Source organism: Jaculus jaculus, chromosome 14 (genome assembly GCF_020740685.1).
Source record: "Jaculus jaculus isolate mJacJac1 chromosome 14, mJacJac1.mat.Y.cur, whole genome shotgun sequence".
Classification (NCBI taxonomy): Eukaryota; Metazoa; Chordata; class Mammalia; order Rodentia; family Dipodidae; genus Jaculus; species Jaculus jaculus.
In genome coordinates this window covers 20,113,076-20,134,224 of record NC_059115.1, presented here as the reverse complement: position 1 = coordinate 20,134,224, position 21,149 = coordinate 20,113,076, and the positions used below count along the sequence as shown (strand labels likewise).

At 43.9% G+C, this 21,149-nt stretch overlaps 2 protein-coding genes across 4 annotated transcripts in view; both read left to right on the top strand.

The window, feature by feature from the left end:
• Positions 1–169: 169 nt before the first annotated feature.
• Positions 170–20,981, top strand: LOC101616610 (zinc finger protein 175-like). Its single transcript, XM_045133248.1, has 6 exons — positions 170–516; positions 2,522–2,590; positions 2,931–3,184; positions 9,450–9,576; positions 9,798–9,899; positions 17,870–20,981. Exons 3-6 carry the CDS (start codon positions 3,113–3,115, stop codon positions 20,242–20,244), a joined length of 2,676 nt encoding a protein of 891 aa, XP_044989183.1. The 5' UTR covers positions 170–516; positions 2,522–2,590; positions 2,931–3,112; the 3' UTR covers positions 20,245–20,981.
• The window catches only part of LOC101616915 (zinc finger protein OZF), a 29,465-nt gene continuing 18,109 nt past the window's right edge, over positions 9,794–21,149 (top strand). For all 3 annotated transcript variants that reach the window (XM_045133254.1, XM_045133253.1, XM_045133250.1), the window contains exon 1: positions 9,794–9,899. The gene's annotated coding sequence lies outside the window, so the exon portion shown is untranslated. The remainder of the gene's footprint in view (positions 9,900–21,149) is intronic.

Below are 21,149 nucleotides of genomic sequence, written 5' to 3'. Positions count from 1 at the left end.
TGTAGCCCCAGGCAGGCCCTGAACTCACGAGGATCCTCCTACCTCAGCCTCCCTAGTGCTGGGATCACAGGCGTGAGTCACCACATTAGGACACACACACACACACACACACACACACACACACACACACACACACACACACACACAGTGAATAAGCACCCTACCAATGTGGGGACATCAGCTGACTTACTCTGACATTCCACTAGACTTCCCTGACTGTATGGAATGGGAGTTTTCCCATCGTGGCATCCATCACGGGGAACCAACCGGGCCGGTGCATGACAATTTCTGGAGCGACAGGAAGCACCGAATGAGCCTCGGTCACTCTTGGCAAACCGTAGCTTCAGAATCGCTAGTGAGCATGCGCGAACCTCCCGGCCCGAGGGAGGATGCTGACGGAATTGAAAATGGTCCAGAGTGGCCATTTCGGCGCAGTCACGTGGTCTGCGGTGTTGTCGCTGTCCAGACGCCGAGGGTTTTGGGGGCCACCGTTATCCGGGGCCCTCCGGCGCCGGGGTGAGTCTCGGGGAGGGATGGCTTCCCGGGACCGGCTCCGCGGGGTGGCCGGAGGCGTCCTTCTCCCGCGTCTCCGTGGTTCCCGGGGTCTGTCACCTTGTCGCCTCACTTCAACTTTCTTCCATGTCGGGTTCTACGCCGTCGCCCCTCCGAGCTGTCCACGGAGGACAGTGGACGGTCCTGGGGACACTCGGGCGGGACCGTCCGCCCGGGGCGCTGAGGGTCGGCCCTGGTCCTGGTGGGGAGCTGGCGCCTCGGGGTGCGGGACTTTGTGGCAGGCTCGGGGCGGCGGCGGGTGACCGCAGGGACCGGGAGAGTGGGCGGTGAGGGTGGACGGGAGACCCGTGACGCGAGGCCCGGGGTCGGCGGTGGTCCTGCGAGGGAGACTGCGCTGCTCTCTAGCCAGGGAGTGTCCGCAGACCCCTGGTTACAAAGACTGGCTGCGTATAAACACTGGCCTACAACAAAGAGAAAAATAACATAGAGTATATAACAATGGGAAAAAAGTTGATTTCCTCTTTTGTCCCTCATTGGAGACAGCCATTCCCAGTCTGCCTGTCTCTTTCCTAAGCAGGGTGAATACTTAGAATGGATGGAACAAAAGCTAGAGATACACATTTGTACTTTTAGCGGTGGGCCTGGCCACCAGCTGGGAGGTAGCCCTTGGTGAAGGTGCCAGGGCTTCTGGGTACCCATTATTTCCATTCCCAGCATGAAATTTCTTGGAAGCTAAAGCTGAAATAAAATTAATTTAGGGCCTGGAGAGAGGGCTCAGCATTTAAGGCACTTGCCAGCAAAGCCTGATGACCTGAGTTCAGTTCCCCAGGACCCACATAAAGCTAGAAGTAAAAGATGGCACATGTGACTGGAGTTCATTTGCAGTGGCTAGAGGCCCTGATGTACCCATTCTGTTGCTCACTTTGTCTCTCCTTCACACTCTCTCTCTCAAAAAAATCTTAAAATCTCTTTAAAAAATCTAAAAACAAATCCTAATTCCTAGGGCAGTCTTCCATTGAGGTCCTTGGATGTGCTTTGGTGGGTCAGTGCTGACCTCTCTATGGTCCCTGTGGATATGGTAAGGCTCTGTGACAGGTATTGGGACACAATGATGCTGCTTCCATATGTGTACATACATTTGCGCCTCTCTGTTAGGATTTATTTGGGGTTTTCAAGAAACCTGTAAATTGCTATCTCTGGCTAACCTTTATTGACTATCAAGCTGGTGGTCATTTAGGGAGCTTGGGGGTTCTGGGTTCCACTCATTGGAGGTCATCGAAAGTCATTGGTGTCAGTAACCGCACACATGCTCACACACACACACACACACACACACACACACACACACACACGTATGTATGTATTTTACCACTGGTGATGGAGAAGCTACAAGTGCTCAGTGAATGGGGTCCTGGTGCATATGTACAGGTTTTCTGGATCAAGGAAGGATACGAGTCTGAATTTAAGTGATGTGTCCAAGTGAATACACTGTGTGGCATGTCATAGATAGACACAGAAATGATTAAGATCTTAAAATAAGTACTAGAAATGGCCATCACCCCTCTGAGCTCTCCAAAGGCAAAAGAAAATTGAAAAAAAAATTGTTTTGGATGCTGATCACACGGGGAGTGTGTCATTTTGACTGAGGTGACCCCGTGATTCCACCTCTTGGCCTCAAGGCAGATTATGGAGTGACATATAGCTTCACTTGTCTCAGCTGGAAAAAAAAATAGGTGTGCTAATGACATATAGCTTAGAGCAGTCTGTGACAATTAAAACTTAAAATCAGCAGTTAAGGTACTTGTCTGCAAAGCCTAGAGACCCAAGGTTGGTTCCCCAGTACCCTCATAAGACAGATTCACAAAGTAGCACATGTATCTGGAGTTCATTTGCAACAGCTGGTGGCCCTGGCATGCCTATTCTCTTTCTCTCTCCTTGCAAATAAGTAAAATATTTTTAATTAAAATAAAATCAACGTACTGATTTGTATTTGCCACCCTCCATGCAGATGCTAAGGGCTTTCATCAGATCCCACTTTGGAAACAAGTTAATGTCTTCCACTTCTCACGGTTAAAAGGTGAGTGACTGCAATGAATCCCTTCCCACCTGTAGACCAAACTCATGTTTTTTTTTTAATTGTTTTTTTCTAAGTAACAAAAGTAAGGTTGTGTGTGTGGGGGGGGGGGGCTGTTTGTTTTGTTTTCCGAGGTATGTAATCCCAGGCTGGCCTAGAACTCATGGCAATATTCCTCCCTCTGCTTCCCCAGTGCTGGAATTAAAGGCATGTGCCACCATGCTTGGCAAAAGTAAGGTTTTCCTTGGACTTTGTCATGTCTGCATAGTGACCTTCATATTGGGCCCTCAGAAACTCATGGGCAAATGTTGAATGACTGACCACATGATCATCGCCTCTCTAGGACTTTCCAGTATCTCGGCAGAGCCCTGGATCAGGTCACATCATTCAGACTGCAGAATTTCCCTTCACACCACTGCTGACTTCTGCCTGGCTACTCTCCTTGGAGCATCCAGGAAGCCATCAGCTTAAAGTTCCTGCAAAAACAAAATCCATCTGCCAACAATAGAGACCAAGAGAAGGAACATGCCTGCTGCCATGAAATCCTCCCAGAAGCCCCAGAGCCTGGGTCCAGAGGAGCTGGATGGCTCATGTGAGGTAAGCAGTAGGGTGGTACTCCAGGTTCAGTTGTCTAAACCAGAAGGCAGACAGAAAAGTAGAATTCCAGAAATGACCTTGATCTGCGAGCTAAGAGCAGACCACAGAGGGCTGATGCACCAGGACCTCCCAATCTTTCCATGACCTGCTGTCTGTACTGCCTCTTGGGTTTTTGAGTTGAGATTTATCCTTATTTCATACACTCGTCAAGGTCCCTTGTTCCTGTATCATTTTCTCCCATTCTTACCTACTGTCATTTTATGTGAGTGTGTCCTAGGGTTCATTAGACATGTGTGCATGGCATATAGCTCTTAAGAGACCATGAATATCTGACTCTGCCTGCCAAAAAAATCAAAATAATCACCATATATTTAGTTATCTATATGAAGTAATCTTGAAAACATATGCATACATTTTTAAAGATGTCATGGAAATAGCATTTCTTTTATATTTTATGCATATACCATTATTGTCTGAGTTTACATTACAGGATGGAAGTCGCTTTGTAAACAATTATTATTTATTTGCAAAGACAGAGAGAGAGAGAAGGAATGGGCACGCCAGGGCCTCTTGCCATTGCAAACCAACTCCAGATGCACATGCCACTTGGTATGTTGGTGTATTCAGCTTTATGTGGGTGCTGGGGAACTGAACTCAGGTTGTCAGGTTTTACAAGCAAGGCCTTTAACTGCTGGGCCATTTCTCCAGCCCTGAAGTCACATTTGTCCTCTTAAGGTCTTCCATACCTTACCCCCATCAGAAACATTTTCTTTTCTCTCTTTTTGGAAACCCTGTCATTCAGATGTTGGTTTTCCATTTCAAAGTGTTTATATACACTTGTCATTGTCTGTTTCTTTTTGTTGTTTTCTGGTAAAATATCTCAACTTTGCCTTCTATCCCTTCTAATAATTGTTATTGTTCTTTTTTAACAGGCATGTGTAAGAGCATGTTCATTTTAACAATGTGTTAATGTGGTGTTTTTGGTTCATGGGTGAACTGTTTCTAAGGATACTGGAGATATTGTGAAATATGATTTTCTGAATGAATGAGCATTTCAAGTGAGCTTGGGCACATTCAGGGTGGTATGACCATTGACTGAGCATTTCAGAAGTTAAAATGAGGACTGGGGATATGGCTCAGTGGTTAAGGGCACTTACTTACAAAGTCTGACAGCCCAGATTTGATTGCCCAGGACCCACGTAAGGACAGCTGCACAAAGTGGCACATGCATTTGGAGTTCATTTGCAGGAGCCCTGGCACACCCATACTCACTCCTCAAATAAATAAAAAGATAAATAAATACATTTTTAAAATCAAAAGCAATCCAAAAGTTAAAATGAAACAGTTTATTTTTTAAAATTATTTATTTATTTATTTGAGAGCGACAGACACAGAGAGAAGGACAGATAGAGGGAGAGAGAGGGAATGGGCGCGCCAGGGCTTCCAGCCTCTGCAAACGAACTCCAGACGTATGCGCCCCCTTGTGCATCTGGCTAACGTGAGACCTGGGGAACCGAGCCTCGAACCGGGGTCCTTAGGCTTCACAGGCAAGCGCTTAACCGCTAGGCCATCTCTGCAGCCCTGAAACAGTTTATTTTGTGGAAAGTCTTCAATTCTCTTAATGTCCCTCCTTCCTGTGATCTTGTATTATGATGCTTGGCCACTTCATTCACTACTTCCCAATCACTCCTCCTCCACCCCAAAGCCCACCACCCTCCTCACTTTCATGTAAAGTTACCACCTTATATGAGAGGCAAAGTGTAGGGTGAGAAAAGCTTCTTCTTACACTTAATACTGACAGAAGACACACATGCTAAGTGTTTTTCACCCAGTAAAAAGAGAGTTGTCTGCACAGCCCAGAACATGGGAAGATGTTCACTATCCTTAATCATGAGAGAAGTGTCAATTTAAATACCATGGCTCCCTCCACTAGAAGGTCTAAAGTGAACTCCACCTGTAATGTAATCCCAGTGTGCACATGTATTGAGTAAGCCAGAAGGACACTCTTGTACTGCTAATGAAAGGTTGAATTAGTACCGCCAATTTAGAAAATCACAGTTTTCTTTGTGAACATAGTGTAGACCCAACAGACACATGCAGATTCAATAACTAACTTAATTATTGCCAGCCTGAGCATTGACAGTATGGCATTTCCTTGCAGATTTAATTTGTATATGGCTGATGTTGAACCTAGGTAATTGTGTTTGTAAAGATTATGTATCTATTTGCTTTTTTTAAAGCAGTGATATGATCCAAACATGTACTTTCTTTTTTTTGGCTTATGTTTCACTTCTTTGACTTGCTTTTTTAAATGCATTTTCTGGCTTAGCTACTGATGTTTGTGTCTAGTCTCAATTTTGTATTATCTTATGTCATTTACTACCTTTTGGTTCTTTTGCACTTCTGTTTTACCCCTCTGCATCTGTGATTCCTCTGGAATTTGTTTATTTATCTTTTTTTTGTTGTGTTTTTTTTTTTTTTGTTTTTCAAGGTAGGGTTTCACTCTAGCCCAGGCTGACCTGGAATTCACTAGAGTCTCAAGATGGTCTTCAACTCACAGCAATCCTTCTACCTCTGCCTCCTGAGTGCTGGGATTAAAGGCATGCGCCACTACACTGGCTTGGAATTTATTTTTGTGTAGGAAGCCAATTTTATTCTCCCCCCTTCATGTCTCCTCAGTTATTCTTTATGGACACACTGTTTTGCTCACTGTCTGTCACACCTTGTGCCTACACTGTCATGGGAATCTTGCATTCTGTGTCTTTTCTGAGCTGTTGATCTGTCCATAGCCTTTATAACTTGAATTGTTATCATTATATGTTCCCATAGCCAATGGCACCAGCCCTTAAATTCTCTCTACTGACCTTGTGGCCTGAGAAGTTCTTTTCTGAGGCTTCTCTTCATGTGAAGCCAGGCTCTTGTACTGTAATGCAGAAAAAAAAATTCAGGATGAGTTGGTATGAGTAAAGCTGTAGTTTATTGAGAAAAGGATAGTAGCACATACACATAGCTGAGTTGTGGACCTTAAATGTCTTATCAACAGCTATTCCCACTATATACATGGTTCACAAGAAGGTCAAGACATGTTTTTAAATTTTTTTTTCTATTTTTTATTTTTGTTTGTTTTTGTTTTTCGAGGTAGGGTCTCACTCTATCCCAGGCTGACCTGGAATTCACTATGGAGTCTCAGGGTGGCCTCGAACTCATGGCAGTCCTCCTACCTCTGCCTCCCAAGTGCTGGAATTAAAGGCGTGCGCCACCATGCCCAGCTTACTTTTTTATTTTTAAAAATACATCTTATATATTTATTTGGGAGAAAGAGGTAGAGAGAGGGGGAGAGAGACAGAGAAAGAAAGAGAATGGACACACCAGGGCCTTCAGCCACTGCAAACGAACTCCCTTGTGCATCTGGCTTCTGTGGGTCCTGGAGAGTCAAACTAGGATCCTTTGGCTTTGCAGGAAGTGCCTTAAATGCTAAGCTTTCTCTCCAGCCCAAGACATGTTTTGATTATAGATATGGTTCATAATCCTTATAAGGTCTCTTGAAAAGTCTTCTAGGTCACAAGGAGATCAAAATATATTTTGCTGATAAGCATGGTTCATAATCTTATTTGTGAGTTTGAGAAAGGTATAGTCTTTTATTATGATTTAGTCAGCTGTGTCAAAATTCTTGCTCTCAGCAGGAGAAAATAAAACCAGAGCTTGGGAGTGAGGGGTTCCTTTCCCCTTCCATGCCCCTCAGTTTTCCCTGTATTTTCTTCCTCGGAGCCTTAAAAAAAAATTTTTTTTTAAATGTATTTAGTAAGAGAGAGAGAGAATGGGCATGGCAAGGCCTTTAGCCACTGCAATATACTCCAGACACATGTACCACCATGTGCATCTGGCTTACGTGAGTTCTGGGGAGTCGAACCTGTGTCCTTAGGCCTTGTAGTCCAATGCCTCAACTGCTAAGCCATCTCTACAGCCCCCTCAGAGATTTTGAGAACTCTGGATGTGTTGGGAAATGTGCAGAGGGATGAGGTTAAATCAAGTATACTATTAAATTGATTTCATCTCTTTCTTTTTATTGTGGTAACTAGAAATTTAGAGATTAATTTGTGGTTCCCATTGTACTTATATTGGACAGCCCTGATGTAGAGGCTTGATTAGACTCCCATTTGACCTTTTTTTTTTGCAAGTATACTTCACAGTGTGCATAGCATGTGTATACTAGTACTTCCTAGCAAATACACGTCATGTCTGGTCATCTCCTGTGGTGTTGAACTTGATCTCTGGTAAGAGTGATGTCGACCTAATCCTCGTACATGTGGACCATAGCAGGGCTTTATCTGTAAGCTTTTCACGGATGCTTCAAGCTGCACTTGTCATCTGCAGTTCTTCTATAATGAAAATCTTTCCACCACTAACTCTTCATTAATCTCAAATTTGATTCTGTGGAAAAGACCAGCTTTTTGAATACAAATATGATTTTTTATCAATTTTTTAAAAAATTATTTGTGTGTGGGCTGGAGAGATGGCTTAGCGGTTAGGCGCTTGCCTGTGAAGCCTAAGGACCCCGGTTCGAGGCTCGGTTCCCCAGGTCCCACGTTAGCCAGATGCACAAGGGGGCACACGCGTCTGGAGTTCGTTTGCAGAGGCTGGAAGCCCTGGCGCACCCATTCTCTCTCTCTCCTCTATCTGTCTTTCTCTCTCTGTCTGTTGCTCTCAAATAAATTTAAAAAAAAATTATTTGTGTGTATATGTATTTGCATGTGCATGTTTTCTTTATTATTTATTTATTCATTTATTTATTGAGGTAGGGTCTCACTCTAGCTCAGGCTGACATGGAATTCACTATGTAGCCTCAGGTGGCCTCAAACTCATGGTGATCCTCCTACCTATATCTCCTGAGTGCTGGGATTAAAGGCATGAGCCACCACGCCCCGCTGTGTGCATGTTTTCATTCAGCTTTATGTGGACACTGAAAAATTGAACCCATGCCAGTAGGTTTGTAAGCAAGCACCTTTACCTGCCTAGCCATCTCCACAGCCCAATGTGGTTGGTTCTTCTATGCACTTAAAATTCATAAGTGGAATTCTGTTAGTTACAATTTAAAAACCTCTTGTTAGGCTGGAGAGATCACTCAGTGGTTAAGGCGCTTGCCTGTGAAGCCTAAGGATCCAGGTTCAATTCCCCAGAAACCATGTAAGCCAGATGCCCTATGGTGGTACATGCATCTCGAGTTCATTTGCAGTGGCTGGAGGCCCTGGAGTGCCCATTCTTTCTCTCTCTGTCTCTCTCTCTCTGCTTCAAAATAAATTGTTAAAAAATTGTCTAATTCTCTTGACAGTCAGACCCATGCAACACTACTTGAGACTTGGATGACATCCACCTTCCAAACATCCACAAACTACTTCTCTTTCCCCTTACAAGGAGCAGTTTACTACTCCCTATTCACTGTGGATGCTCCTGCATTCTCTTCACCCACATTTTTCTAGAAACGGCATTTTCTGCATCCTGCATTAAACGTCTCATTCCCCATTTAAGCTGTTCAGCTAGTCTAAGCTGTGTGAAAGCCCCTCCCACATGTGTCCTGTCCAGTACTGTCCGGTATTTGCCGCTTCCGCTTCCAGCGGTGTGCCTCTTGTCCATTTACACCATGAGCCCTTTTTAACCTGGACACTTGAGCCTGCATATTTCCTGTTTGATTTTTGTAATTTTTTAATGTGTGTGTGGGGGGGGGGGCAGAATTGGCACACTTGGGCCTCCAGCCTCTGCAATTGAACTCCAGATGGGTGTACCACCTTGTGTGCATTTGCAAACTCATGTGCTTGTGTCTTCTTGTGCATCTGGCTTACACGGGACCTGGGGAATTGAACATGGGACCTTAGGTTTAGCAGGCAAGCACCTTAACTAACCCATCTCCCCAGCCCTATTTCCTGTTTTATAGTCTCTGAGTTGCAGTAAGAGTAGAATGTATGTATGCTGAGCCCACAGGACTCAAGACAACTAATGTTGGTTACTAAATGCCGTGGTATGCATTCTTTCTTGGAATATTAAAGAGAATCCACTTCTATCTCGGAGAAGGAAAAAGAAAAATTTCTTAAGGGATGGCAGGATTTTTTTTTAATGAACTGTTTTCATCCTCTAAAATGCATTGTCAAGTGGGACATTTTCTGGGAAGCTTAATAATGTATCATGGTGAATGTATCAAGCTCATTGCTCGATGTCATGACCTATTCATCAGTGATGAGTAATTCACAGTGAGGTGGCTATGTTCTTACAGAGTTTGGTGTCCTTTGAGGATGTAACTGTGGTCTTCAGCCAGGAGGAGTGGCAGCAGCTGGACCCTGCCCAGAGATGCCTGTATCGCGAGGTGATGCTGGAGACCTACAGCCACCTCTTGTCAGTGGGTGAGCACTGCTGGCCTGGGAATCTTGGCAGGTGATGGGATATCAAGATGATGGGTTTTTCCTTGGTTTGTCCTGATGGCTCATTGCTTTTGGTTCCTCCCAGTGTCACTTTGCCTAGTAGAAAAATGTTGACTTTTGCCATGAGCCAATGCAAAACTTCATTGGATGACCTCTTAAACACAAGAGACTACACACCAATGCCACACCCTTCCAATTTGTAGGCTGTCACATTCCCAACCGAGAGACCGTCTTCAGCCCGAAGAAAAGAAAGAAAACACAAGTGGGGAAGACTAAACTGCCACGTCAGCGGTGCTGTTGCCAAGGTGAGCGTGCTATCCAGAGGGAGGCAGATGCTGGTGGGGGAGCCATTCTCTGTCAACTTCATCCACTTATTTTCCTAAGGGTGATGTAGCAGCTACCTTCTTGTTGCTGGGACCGAACACCTCACCCAAAGCAGCTGATGAGCAAAGAGGGTTTATTTCAGCTATGAAATATTCCAGGCATGAAAAAGACAGCAGGGTGTCACATCAGCTGAGAGGAAGGAGTCTGAGTGAGCTCGCTCTGAACAGCCAGTGGGTTGGACGAGTAAACTTCAAGGCCCACCTCGGTACCATGCCTGCAGCAAGGCTCCACCTCCCAAAGGCTCTACCAGCTGGAGATAAGCATGAGGCTTAATCACGAACACGTAAAGCTGTGGGGGGATTTTACGTTCAAAGCACCACAGGTGGGCACCTGGATTGCCTCTTACTCCTACTTTCTATAAACTACAATGCATGGCATTATAAATATGGACTAGGGGCCAGGAGAAGACTTAATGGGGAATACTGGGAAGTAGGCTGCCAAGTATTACTAAGTTAACTAATTCAGTTGTACTCTCCTGATGCTCTATAAAAATGCCCAGTCCCAAGCTGGGCGTGGTGGTGCATATCTTTAACCCCAGCACTTAGTAGGCAGATGTAGGAGGATCGCCATGAGTTCGAGGCCACCCTGACAATACACAGTGAATGCCAGGTCAGCCTGGCTGGAGTGAAACTCTACTTCGAAAAACAAAAACAAAAACAAAACAAATAAAAAAAGCTCAGTCCCATGTGCAGATGCACAAGGATTTGTCTTTGTACATCTTCTGTCAGCACTAGACACTGACTGAATTGGTTAATATACTACTCATGTGATATGTTACAGGGTTGTTTTCTTGTTCTAATTTAATTTTTCTAATAATTTATTAGAGCATCTCATCATACCTGGTAACTGACTGTGTTTTCCATGTGTGTGTTACTTTTTTTTTTTTTTAACTGTTCATTTGCCCTTCAATTCATTGATTTACTTCTGTGGTAGATCTATTTTTGTTTCTCACTAAATGTAGCACCAAAGCCTTAGTGCTCAGAATGTTTCTCTGATCATGTTCCCGTATAGGAATTGCCTGAAAGGCCTGATCCATTTTGTACATTCAGTCCTCATAGTTGTATTGTGAAAATTCCAACATAGTTTTCTCAAGGCCTTATTTAACCTGTATTGGCTGCCTTATTTAGCTCGGTGGAGGACAGTTCCCATGAGATAGCTCTCTGACTTGTAGGAAATCAGAAAGTGGATCCCTCTCATCCAAGTCAGAAATTGTGACAAGATTATTTTCTTTCTTTTTAAAAAGTATTTTATTGTTATTTATTTGAAAGATAGATCCAGAAATAGGCAGGGAGAGAGAGAAAGAATGGGCACGTCAAGGCCTCCAGCCACTGCAGATGAACTCCAGATACATGGGTGCCCCCTTGTGCATCTGGCTTATGTGGTTCCTGGGGAATGGAACCTGGGTCCTTTGGCTTTGCAGGCAAGCGCCTTAACTGCTAAGTCATCCCTCCAGCCCTTCTTTCTTTTTGAATTTTATTTTTATTTATTTACTTATTTGACAGAGAAAGAAGGAGAGAGAGAGAGAGAGAGGGCGGGGGGAGAAAGGGTGTGCCAGGGCCTCCAGTCACTGCAAACGAACTCCAGATGCATGAGCCCCCTTGTGCATATGGCTAATGTGGGTTCTAAGGAATTGAACCTGGGTCCTTTGGCTTTGCAGGCAAGTGCCTTAACCACTAAGCCATCTCTCCAGCCTTTTTTTCTTTCTTTGTGAGTGTTTCTGTGTTGCTCAGGTGAGCCTTGAGCTTACCACATAAGCTGGGCTGGCCGCAAGTTTAGCAGTTATCCTGACGTCCTCTCCAGTGCTAAGATTGCAGGCATCCGTGCATGCACCATCACGCTCAGACAGAAATGCTTTCCATCTGACAAATTTTGTTTCTTTGGTTCTACTGAAGGTCAATGTCAGATGTCTTCCTAAATCACTCTCTACCTTATTTGTTGAGACAGGGTCTCACTGAACCCGGAGCTCACAGATACAGCTAGTGAAGGTAGCCCAGGGTTCAGCCTGTTTCCATCTCTGAACTCCACAGGTACAGACAAGTGCCATCAAGCCAGCATTTATGTGGGTGCTAGGGTCCTCAGGCTTGCATGACAAGCACTTTACCAACTGAGTCATTTCTCGAGCCCCTTGGATCTAGCTTTTTAATCCAGTCAGTCACTGTACATCTCTTTGGTTGGTAAGTTAAGGCCATTTACATTTAAGGTTATTATGGAAAAATGTTTACTGAATCCTGTGATTTTTATTGGTTGGTTTTCTAGTTGGTTGGATTGTTTTTCCTTTTCCTGTTAGTCTTAGGGGTTTGTTGGCTTGCTGTACTATATGGTTTCTTTGCTTTTTGTTTTTGACATCTTGACTAATATGTCCTGGAGAGAACTTCTCTGATCATCTGTCTCTGGGGTGCTAAGTGCTTCTTGCATTTGGATATCAATTTCCTTCTCTAGATTTGGGTGATTCTCTGCTATAATTTCATTAAATAGATTCTTCATGCCTTTAGTTTTCTCTCAGGTTCTTCTGTCCTGTAGATTCTTAGGTTTGATCTCTTGGTTGTATCCCAGAGTTCTTGGACATTGCGGTCATGTTTGTTTGTTTGTTTGTTTGTTCATTTTTGCTTGTGTATGCCTGGTGCATGCATATGTACGTGCCCTCACAGTGCTCCATATGCTCGCCTATGGGGTCACTCGCCTGTAGTGGCCAGGGTGAAACGTCAGGTGTCCTGCTCCAACGCTCTTCTACCTGGTCTTGTTCTGAGTCTCTTTTTACTGAATCTGGAGTTTATGGGACTCTGATGATTTTCTGGTCTCTGCTCCCCTTCAGGACTGAAATTACAGGCATGCATGGTGTGGTAGTTTGAATGCATGGCCTCCAATATATTCAGGATGTTATTAAAGTTTGTAATTTAGATCTGCATCCACTTGGCTAGAGGAGGTGACACTGGGTGGATTTTAGGGTCCAGCCCTAAGGCATGAGGGTGGATTTGGAATCCCAGTCTAAACATATGCCAAGTGCCTGAGTCCTGCCTGGTGTCCCTGAAGTGAGCTTGCTTGCTCTTTCATGGTGGCTTGTGGTTTTCTTTCTCTGCTTGGACCTGTGAAAGTTGGCTAGCTTCTTCTGCCATTATGGAACTTATCCTCTATCTTCAAATATATCCCTTCCTCCATTACTGTGCCTGGTTTGGACGTTCATCTTGGCATTGTGAAGCTGTCTACTACACATGGCTGCACCCAGCTGTTTATGTGGGATCTGGAGATTTGAACCTGGGCAGTCTCAGGCCCTCTCAGGCCCTCATGCTTGTGCAGAAAGCATCCTTAACTGCTGAGCCATCTCTCCAGCCCTTTTTCTGTTTTTCTGAAGCAGGGTCTCACTCTAACCCAGGCTAACTTGGAACTTATTCTATAGCTCAGGTTGGCCTTGAACTCATGGTGATTCTTTACCTCAGCCTTCTGAGTGCTGGGATTGAAGGTGTGCATTACCTAGCTTTATTGAATTTTCAGTGTTGTAACCCCTTGACCTTGTCCTCCATCCTGATATTTTTTCTTCTATTTAGTTGAATCTGTATGAAGCTGTAGGTGATTTTTTTTCATGGTGTTTTAAACTTTCATTTATGGAATTTTTCATTTTGAACATTTATACTTTTTTTATATGCTTGCCAAATTTTTCTTCCATATTGTTGACTTTTTCATCCATATCACTGGTTATCTCATCCATTTTGCTTTTTCATTTTTGTTACTGCCTTCTCTCTCCAAGACATAGAGATTCAGTTCATCTGTATGTTCGTATCTTCTGAGGTTTTGGAGTTTTTTAACCAGTAAATATTTGAAATCCTCGTTGTCACTTTATCTATTTCAGGGTCTTTGAATTCAGTACTTGAGTTAGGATCTTTTGGAGGAGTCACATTGTCCTTTCATATTTCTTGTGTTTTGTGCTATAATTTTCACATTTGTTAATTTGGATACCTCTTCTAGTTCTACTTAGGTATCTTATTGAGCACCCTATTCTCTCTCTCTCTCTCTCTCTCTCTCTCTCTCTCTCTCTCTCTGTGTGTGTGTGTGTGTGTGTGTGTGTGTGTGTGTGTTGTGTATGCAGTGTCTATATGCTGATGTGGCACCCTGTGATTCTCTAATCCCCACAGGACTGGGATTACATGTGTGCATGAACATGCCCAGCTATTTACATGGGTTCTGGAGATTTGAATTCAGGCAATCTAAGGCACTCATGTTTGTGCAAGAAGCACACTTAACTGCTAAGTCATCTCTTCGGCTCCTGAACTGCCTACTCCTGAGAGCTGTTTCCAGTACCACTCAATGAGAAAACAAAGTGTTATGAAAGCAACATTAAATCCTATAAGATAGAAATACACTTAAAACCAGCTAAAGCTCATTAATAAATCAGCAATGACTATAAGCCAAAAAAGAGAAAAGCTAATGCTGAATGTGCTATCAAGTTAAAAATTATTTGGTGGAGGGGAGGGCTGGAGAAATTACTTAGTGGTTAAAAGCACTTGATTGCAAAGCCTCACGGCTCAGATTCAGATCCCCAGTACTCACATAAAGCCATGTGCACAAAGTGGTGCATACATCTGGAGTTTATTTATAGTGGCAAGAGGCTCTAACATGCCCATATTTTCTCTCTTTTTCTCTCTCGTCCTCCCTCCCTTTCTCTTTCTCTCCTTGAAAGTAAATTTTAAAATATTTCTAAAGTGATTTGTAGTAAATGAAAAAATAGTGAATGAATGAATAATGGAAAAAGGTGATGAAAGGGGGAAAATAAGGAGAACTAAGTTTAAATAAATGAGAAGAAGAATAGGTAAAATGTTGTGGAGAATAAGAGACAAATAACAATTTTCCACTAATGAGAAAGCTTAGAAACAAAGTTAAATAAATGTAAGAAGGAAAATTAAAAAATGAAAACAGACTGGGGAAGTGGCTTAATGGTTAAAGGTGCCTGATTACATGCCCATGTAAACTGCTGGGCACGGCCACGCAAGCTTCTACCCCTCGCTGTGGGGAGCAGAGACTGGAGAATCTGGGGCTCACAAAAGCAGCAGTTCTAGGTTCAGAGAAGAGACTTAGTCTCAAAACACATGAGTGAGCAATGGAGGGGGACACTCAATGTTCTCTATGGGCTCCACATGCATGTGCATGGGGCATGTGCATCTGCACACACATGTGCATTCACACTACACACACACATACACATATATAAGAAATAAATAAATGAGCCGGGCGTGGTGGCGCACGCCTTTAATCCCAGCACTCGGGAGGCAGAGGTAGGAGGATTGCCGTGAGTTCGAGGCCACCCTGAGACTCCATAGTGAATTCCAGGTCAGCCTGGGTTAGAGTGAGACCCTACCTCAAAAAACCAAAATAAATAAATAACAAATAATGAAAATGAGAATATTTTGCAAAAAAAAAAAATCACACCTATATTAGTTATCTTACTTGTTGCTGTGACCAAATACCTGACAAGAAGTAGCTTCAGGGGGAAAAAAAAAAATGCTGTTTTAGCTTTCAGTTCCAGAATATTGTGGCAGGGAAGACATGACCGAGGGGGGCCCGCTCATCACGTGCATCCACATTCAGGAAGAAAGGGCAAATAGGAAGTGGGGCCAGCACCGGGCATGGTGGCACGCATCTTTCATCCCAGCATTAGGGAGGCTGGGGCAGGAGGATCGCTGTGAGGCTAGCGCAACTTGCCCTGAGCCTAACGAGGCCCTGCCCCATTAGGCATTTTAAGTCAGGTCTATGTGCAACCTACACACCTGGTTTGGCTTCAGGTGTAGTCATCATTTGTGACTTTTGTTTCAGAAACATATCCTTGTCTTACTGAGAAGACAGAGAGATAGAGAGAGGCGCCTAGAGTCAAACCCAGGGCCTTATGAATGCGGTCAAATGGAAACTAGCAGGCCAAAAGAGATGAGAAACCAAATGAAATGTATCAAAATCTATCCTCCTTGTTTTCTGTTGTTTTTTCAAGTACAAAATATGTAAAAGTGCATTAAATAATTTGCATGAAATTTTCTGGATCCAAAATTAGACTGGGGATATAGCTGAGTGATGGGCCACCTGCTCAGAATCCACCACTGAGGGTCTGGGGACACAGCTCAGTGGTGGTCCATCGCACACCTTTAATCCCACCACTTGGGAGGCTGAGGTAGGAGGCTTGATGTTAGCTCAAGACTACCCTAAGACTCCATTTCAGGTCAGCCTGAGTGAGAGTAAGACCCTACCTCAAAAAAACAAAAGGAAAGAAGAAAAAATAGGAAGTGGGGCCAAGCAATAATACCTGAAAGGCCTATCTCCTGTGACTCACTTCTTCCATAAGGCTCCAGCTCCTAAAATTCTACAATCTTCCCAAGCAGGACCACCAGATGGGGACCAAGTGTTCATATCTGTGAGCCCATGGAGGACATTTCACATTCAAACCACAACTGTATCAGTTATTATGTATAACTAACATATGCTATTGAGGAATATTGTGGCTAGTGAGGTAACTCGGTAAATCAAATACTTGCCATGCAAGCATGAGGTCCTAAGTCTGTAGATTAGCAAAATGGTTTTGACCATTTACTTAATCATTCGGTTTCCATTTCCTTGTGTGTAAGGTGGGAAAGGGAGATGTAGGGCTGGAGAGATGGCTCAGCAGCCCTTGCCTGCAAAGCCTAATGACTGGTATTCTATTCCTTAGTACCCGTGAGGCAGATGCACAAAATGATGCAGGCATCTTGAGTTAGTTTGCAGTGGCTAGACTCCCTGAAACACCCATTCTCTGCCTCTTTCTTTCTCTCTCTCTCTCTGTATGTATGTATTTTTTTTTTTTCAGTTTTTCAAGGTAGGGTCTTGTTGAAGCCCAGGCAGACCTAGAATTCACTATATAGTCTCAGGGTGGCCTTGAACTTGTGGCGATCCTCCTACCTCTGCCTCCTGAGTGCTGGGATTAAAGGCTTGTGCCACTATGCCCAGCTAAAAGAAATATTTTTTAAGTAAATGTAGTTGACTCATAGGGCAGTTTTGAAGATTAAATGACTTTGTATCTATTGCATAGAAAACCACCTGGACCATACTAAGTGGAAAATAAACAAATATTTGCATAATGTAAGGGCTGGGTGAGTATGGGCATTCACTGATACTGTCATCAGCATCGTTAGGATCTCATGTAGGGATTTCTTTTTTTAACTTTTTATTGACAACTTCCATAATTATAGGCAATAAACCATGGTAATTCTCTCCCCTCCCCTACTTTTCTCTTCACAAATCCACTCTCTGTCATACCCCCTCCCCCTCTCAATTAATCTCTCTTTCATTTTGATGTCATCATCTTTTCCTTCTCTTATGAGGGTCTTGTGTAGGTAGTGCCAGGCACTGTGAGGTCATGGGTATCCAGGCCATTTCTGAAAGATTGCATCGTAAGCAGTCCTACCCTTCCTTTGGCTCTTACATTCTTTCTGCCACCTCTTCTGTAATGGACCATGAACCTTGGAGGGTGTGACAGAGATGCTTCAGTGCTGAACACTCCTCTGTCATTTCTTCTCAGCCCTATGGTGCCTTTTGAATCATCCCAGAGGTTACCACCATCTGAAAAGAGAAGCTTCTCTAACCCAAAAGTGAGAGTAGCATTAATATATGAGTATGAATGCTAAGAGAAGTGCTTACTGGGCAGTTTGGTGAGCATAATATATGCATCTAGCCAGACACCAGCAGACATTACACCCCTAGGGCTCATGACCTCCCCCATCCTAGTTTCTCAGTACCAGACATGCATTTCCTTCCATGGAACGGGACTTCAGGTCCAATTAGTGAGTGGTTGGTTTCCCAGAGATTTCTCTGTGTCTTAATTAACTCTTTGTGATTCCTCATCCGTCCTATTTATTTATTCCTTCATTCTCTCATCTCCCAGGTTGGGAGTCAGGGCTTCACAACTCTCAACAGGAATTCTCTGAGAACACAGCATTTCAAAATGACAAGGCAACTGAAGTCACAAGACATTTTTCGTGGTGTTCCATTCTAGAAGAACTATGGCAGGATGTTGATCCTGCAAAAAGAGGTCAGCAAAACCAGATCCCACCCTTGAGGCCTGGTGTTTTCCTCAGCAGGAAAACACTGAGCACAGACAGGGGCTGGGAACATGACGAGCCTGGGAAAACCCTTCCTTGGAGACCTAACCCTGTCTCTGCACAAAAAGGGCCTCCAAAGTGTTGCTCGCTGGAAAAAAGTTTGACGCCTAACCTGGACAGAAATGGTCAGAATCAAAGCAGTGCCACAAAGAAGCTTAATGACATTGTCACATCTGGTCAGCTCTTCACACAAGACTTGTCTGATGCCAACTGCATGCATCAACGAGAGAAATCATTCAAGGGTAGTCAATGCACAAAAGTCCTCAGCCATAAAAAGACACCTGCGTTGCATGAGACACATTCTCAGGAGAAACAAAATGAGGATGGAAAGGGCTTCCATGACAGGTCAGCTTTCCATAAACATCATGCATCTCACACTGGGGACAGACCTTTTGTCTGTCACACATGTGGGAAAGCCTTCCTCCAGGAGGCAGAGTTGGCATGTCACCAAGAAACTCACATAGGAGAGAAGCCTTACGAATGTCCCGATTGTGGGAAGTCATTTAGTCGGACGTCCAACCTGCAGGTGCATCACAGAATTCACACTGGGGAGAAGCCCTATGAATGTCGGGACTGTGGGAAGTCATTCAATAATACATCCCAACTGAAGGTACACTATCGAATACACACTGGTGAGAGACCTTATGTGTGTGCTGAGTGCGGAAAGGCCTTCAAGCAAAAGTCAATCCTTAGCACACACCAGATGATTCACACAGGGGAGAAGCCTTACAAATGCAGTGCCTGCGAGAAGTCATTTAGTTGTACATCCCGACTGAAGGTGCATTATCAAATTCACATGAAGGAGAGACCTTATGAATGTGGTGACTGTGGGAAAGCTTTCAAGCGCAAGTCAAGCCTCACCGTACACCAGAAAATTCATATTAGGCGTATACACCATGTATGCGCTGAGTGTGGGAAAGCCTTCAGTGAGAAGTCAGAATTCAGCATGCACCAGAGAATTCACATGCAGAAGAATTCTCACAGATGTGGCGACTGTGGGAAATCATTTACTTACGCATCCCAGCTGAAGATGCATCGTCGAATTCACACGGGGGAAAAGCCTTACAAATGCCGGGACTGTGGGAAGTCGTTTACTTACTCATTCACACTGAACGTGCACCGTCGAATCCACAAGGGGGAGAAGCCTCACAGATGTAGCGTCTGTGGGAGAACCTTGGCTTCTAAGTACCAACTGGAAGAGCATGAGCGAATTCACACGGGCGAGAAGCCCTACGTGTGCACTGAGTGTGGGAAAGCTTTCCACGGCAGGTCAGGTTTCCTGAGACATCAGATAACTCACACTAGGGATAAACCTTTCGTCTGTCACAAATGTGGGAAGTCATTCTTCCAGAGATCACAGTTGACGTCGCATCAGCAAACTCACACTGGAGAGAAGCCTTATAAATGCCGTTACTGTGGGAAATCATTTAGTCATACATCCCAGCTGACAGTGCATCACCGGATTCACACAGGCGAGAGGCCTTACAAGTGTACCTACTGTGGGAAATCGTTCAGTAATTCCTCCCAGCTGAAGGAGCACCTCCGAATCCACACAGGAGAAACACCTTATGCCTGTTCTGAATGTGGGAAGGCCTTCAGCAGGAGATCGTCCCTCAATCTGCACGTGAAAATTCACACTGGAGAGAAGCACCACGTATGCAGTGAGTGTGGGAAAGCCTTCAGTCAGAAGTCAGTACTTACAACACACCAGAGGATTCACACTGGGGAGAAGCCGTACAAATGCAGTGACTGCGGGAAAGCTTTGGCGTCTAAGGGCCAGCTCCGAGATCACCAGCGAATTCACACCGGAGAGAAACCATATGTTTGCACAGAGTGTGGCAAGGGCTTCTATGGCAGGTCGTCTTTGCATAGGCACCAGATAACTCACACTAGGGAGAGACCTTTTGTCTGTCACAAATGTGGAAAAGCCTTCCTCCAGAAGTCAGCATTGACTTCCCATCAGCAGATTCACACAGGAGAGAAACCTTATGTGTGTACGGAATGTGGGAAGGGTTTCTACAACAAGTCATCTTTGCCTAGACATCAGATAACTCACACTAGGGGACGACATTTTGTCTGTCACAAATGTGGGAAGTCCTTCCTACAGAAATCAACATTGACAGCCCATCAGCGAACTCACACTGGAGGGAAGCCTTAGGAATGCCATGGAAAGTGTGCCATAATACATCCCTGTTGAAGGTCCATATCATATCCATGTAAGAAAATGCGTTAGTATACAAAGAGTGTGGGAGTCCATTCAGCATTGTTCCCAGCTAAAATTACAGCTTTGAATTCATAGTGGGGAGAGACCATATGTGGGTTCTGAAGGTGGGACAGTCAACGTCAGATTGCAGAAGATACCAAGCAACTCATAGCAGACACAGTCTTACAGACATAGTTGTTGCATGAAAGGCTTTACCAAGAAGTCAATAGATAGTCTATAAGCATATTTCTATTTGAAGTATAATCTTTTGAGTTCCTTGAAGAAAATATTTTATGAGATTTCATTCTAATAGAATTGTACTTAAATATCTAGATACACATTGCTTGTTTAAATACATACAACATTATATGAAAGAAATAAAGAACTTGTAAGAAAATGCACAAATGTCCACATTGGGAGTGGCCTTTTTAGGGATTATGAATTTCATTCCATGAGGAAGCCCTAAATAATGGGTTGAGAAACTCTGTAGAAAGTGGGATAAGACACATTACCAGACTATGCAGGGAAATTCTATCAATGGTATCCCCTTTATTGTAGAATATGAATATTTCTAAAGGCAACAATGGGAAAGACAGGACAGTATTTTTATGGATCTATACCATATATATATATATGATTGTACATTTTATGTAAATGGTTTGATCAGCATACATATATTTGCATACATATTTCTTTAGCCTACTGCAAAATTCATTTTCTAGTGGGATTATTATTATTTTTTCAAGTAGAGTCTTACTCTAATCTAGGCTTACCTGGAACTCACTCTGTACTTCCAGGTTGATCTCAAACTCACAGCAATCCTCCTACCTCTGCCTCCTGAGTGCTGGGATTAAAGGCAT

Excerpts from the sequence above, each read along its gene's own strand:
- LOC101616610 (XM_045133248.1), top strand. The coding sequence starts at position 3,113 with ATGCCTGCTGCCATGAAATCCTCCCAGAAGCCCCAGAGCCTGGGTCCA. Across the intron at positions 3,185-9,449 it reads AGCTGGATGGCTCATGTGAG|AGTTTGGTGTCCTTTGAGGA; the intron begins GTAAGCAGTAGG and ends ATGTTCTTACAG. Across the intron at positions 9,900-17,869 it reads TCAGCGGTGCTGTTGCCAAG|GTTGGGAGTCAGGGCTTCAC; the intron begins GTGAGCGTGCTA and ends CTCATCTCCCAG.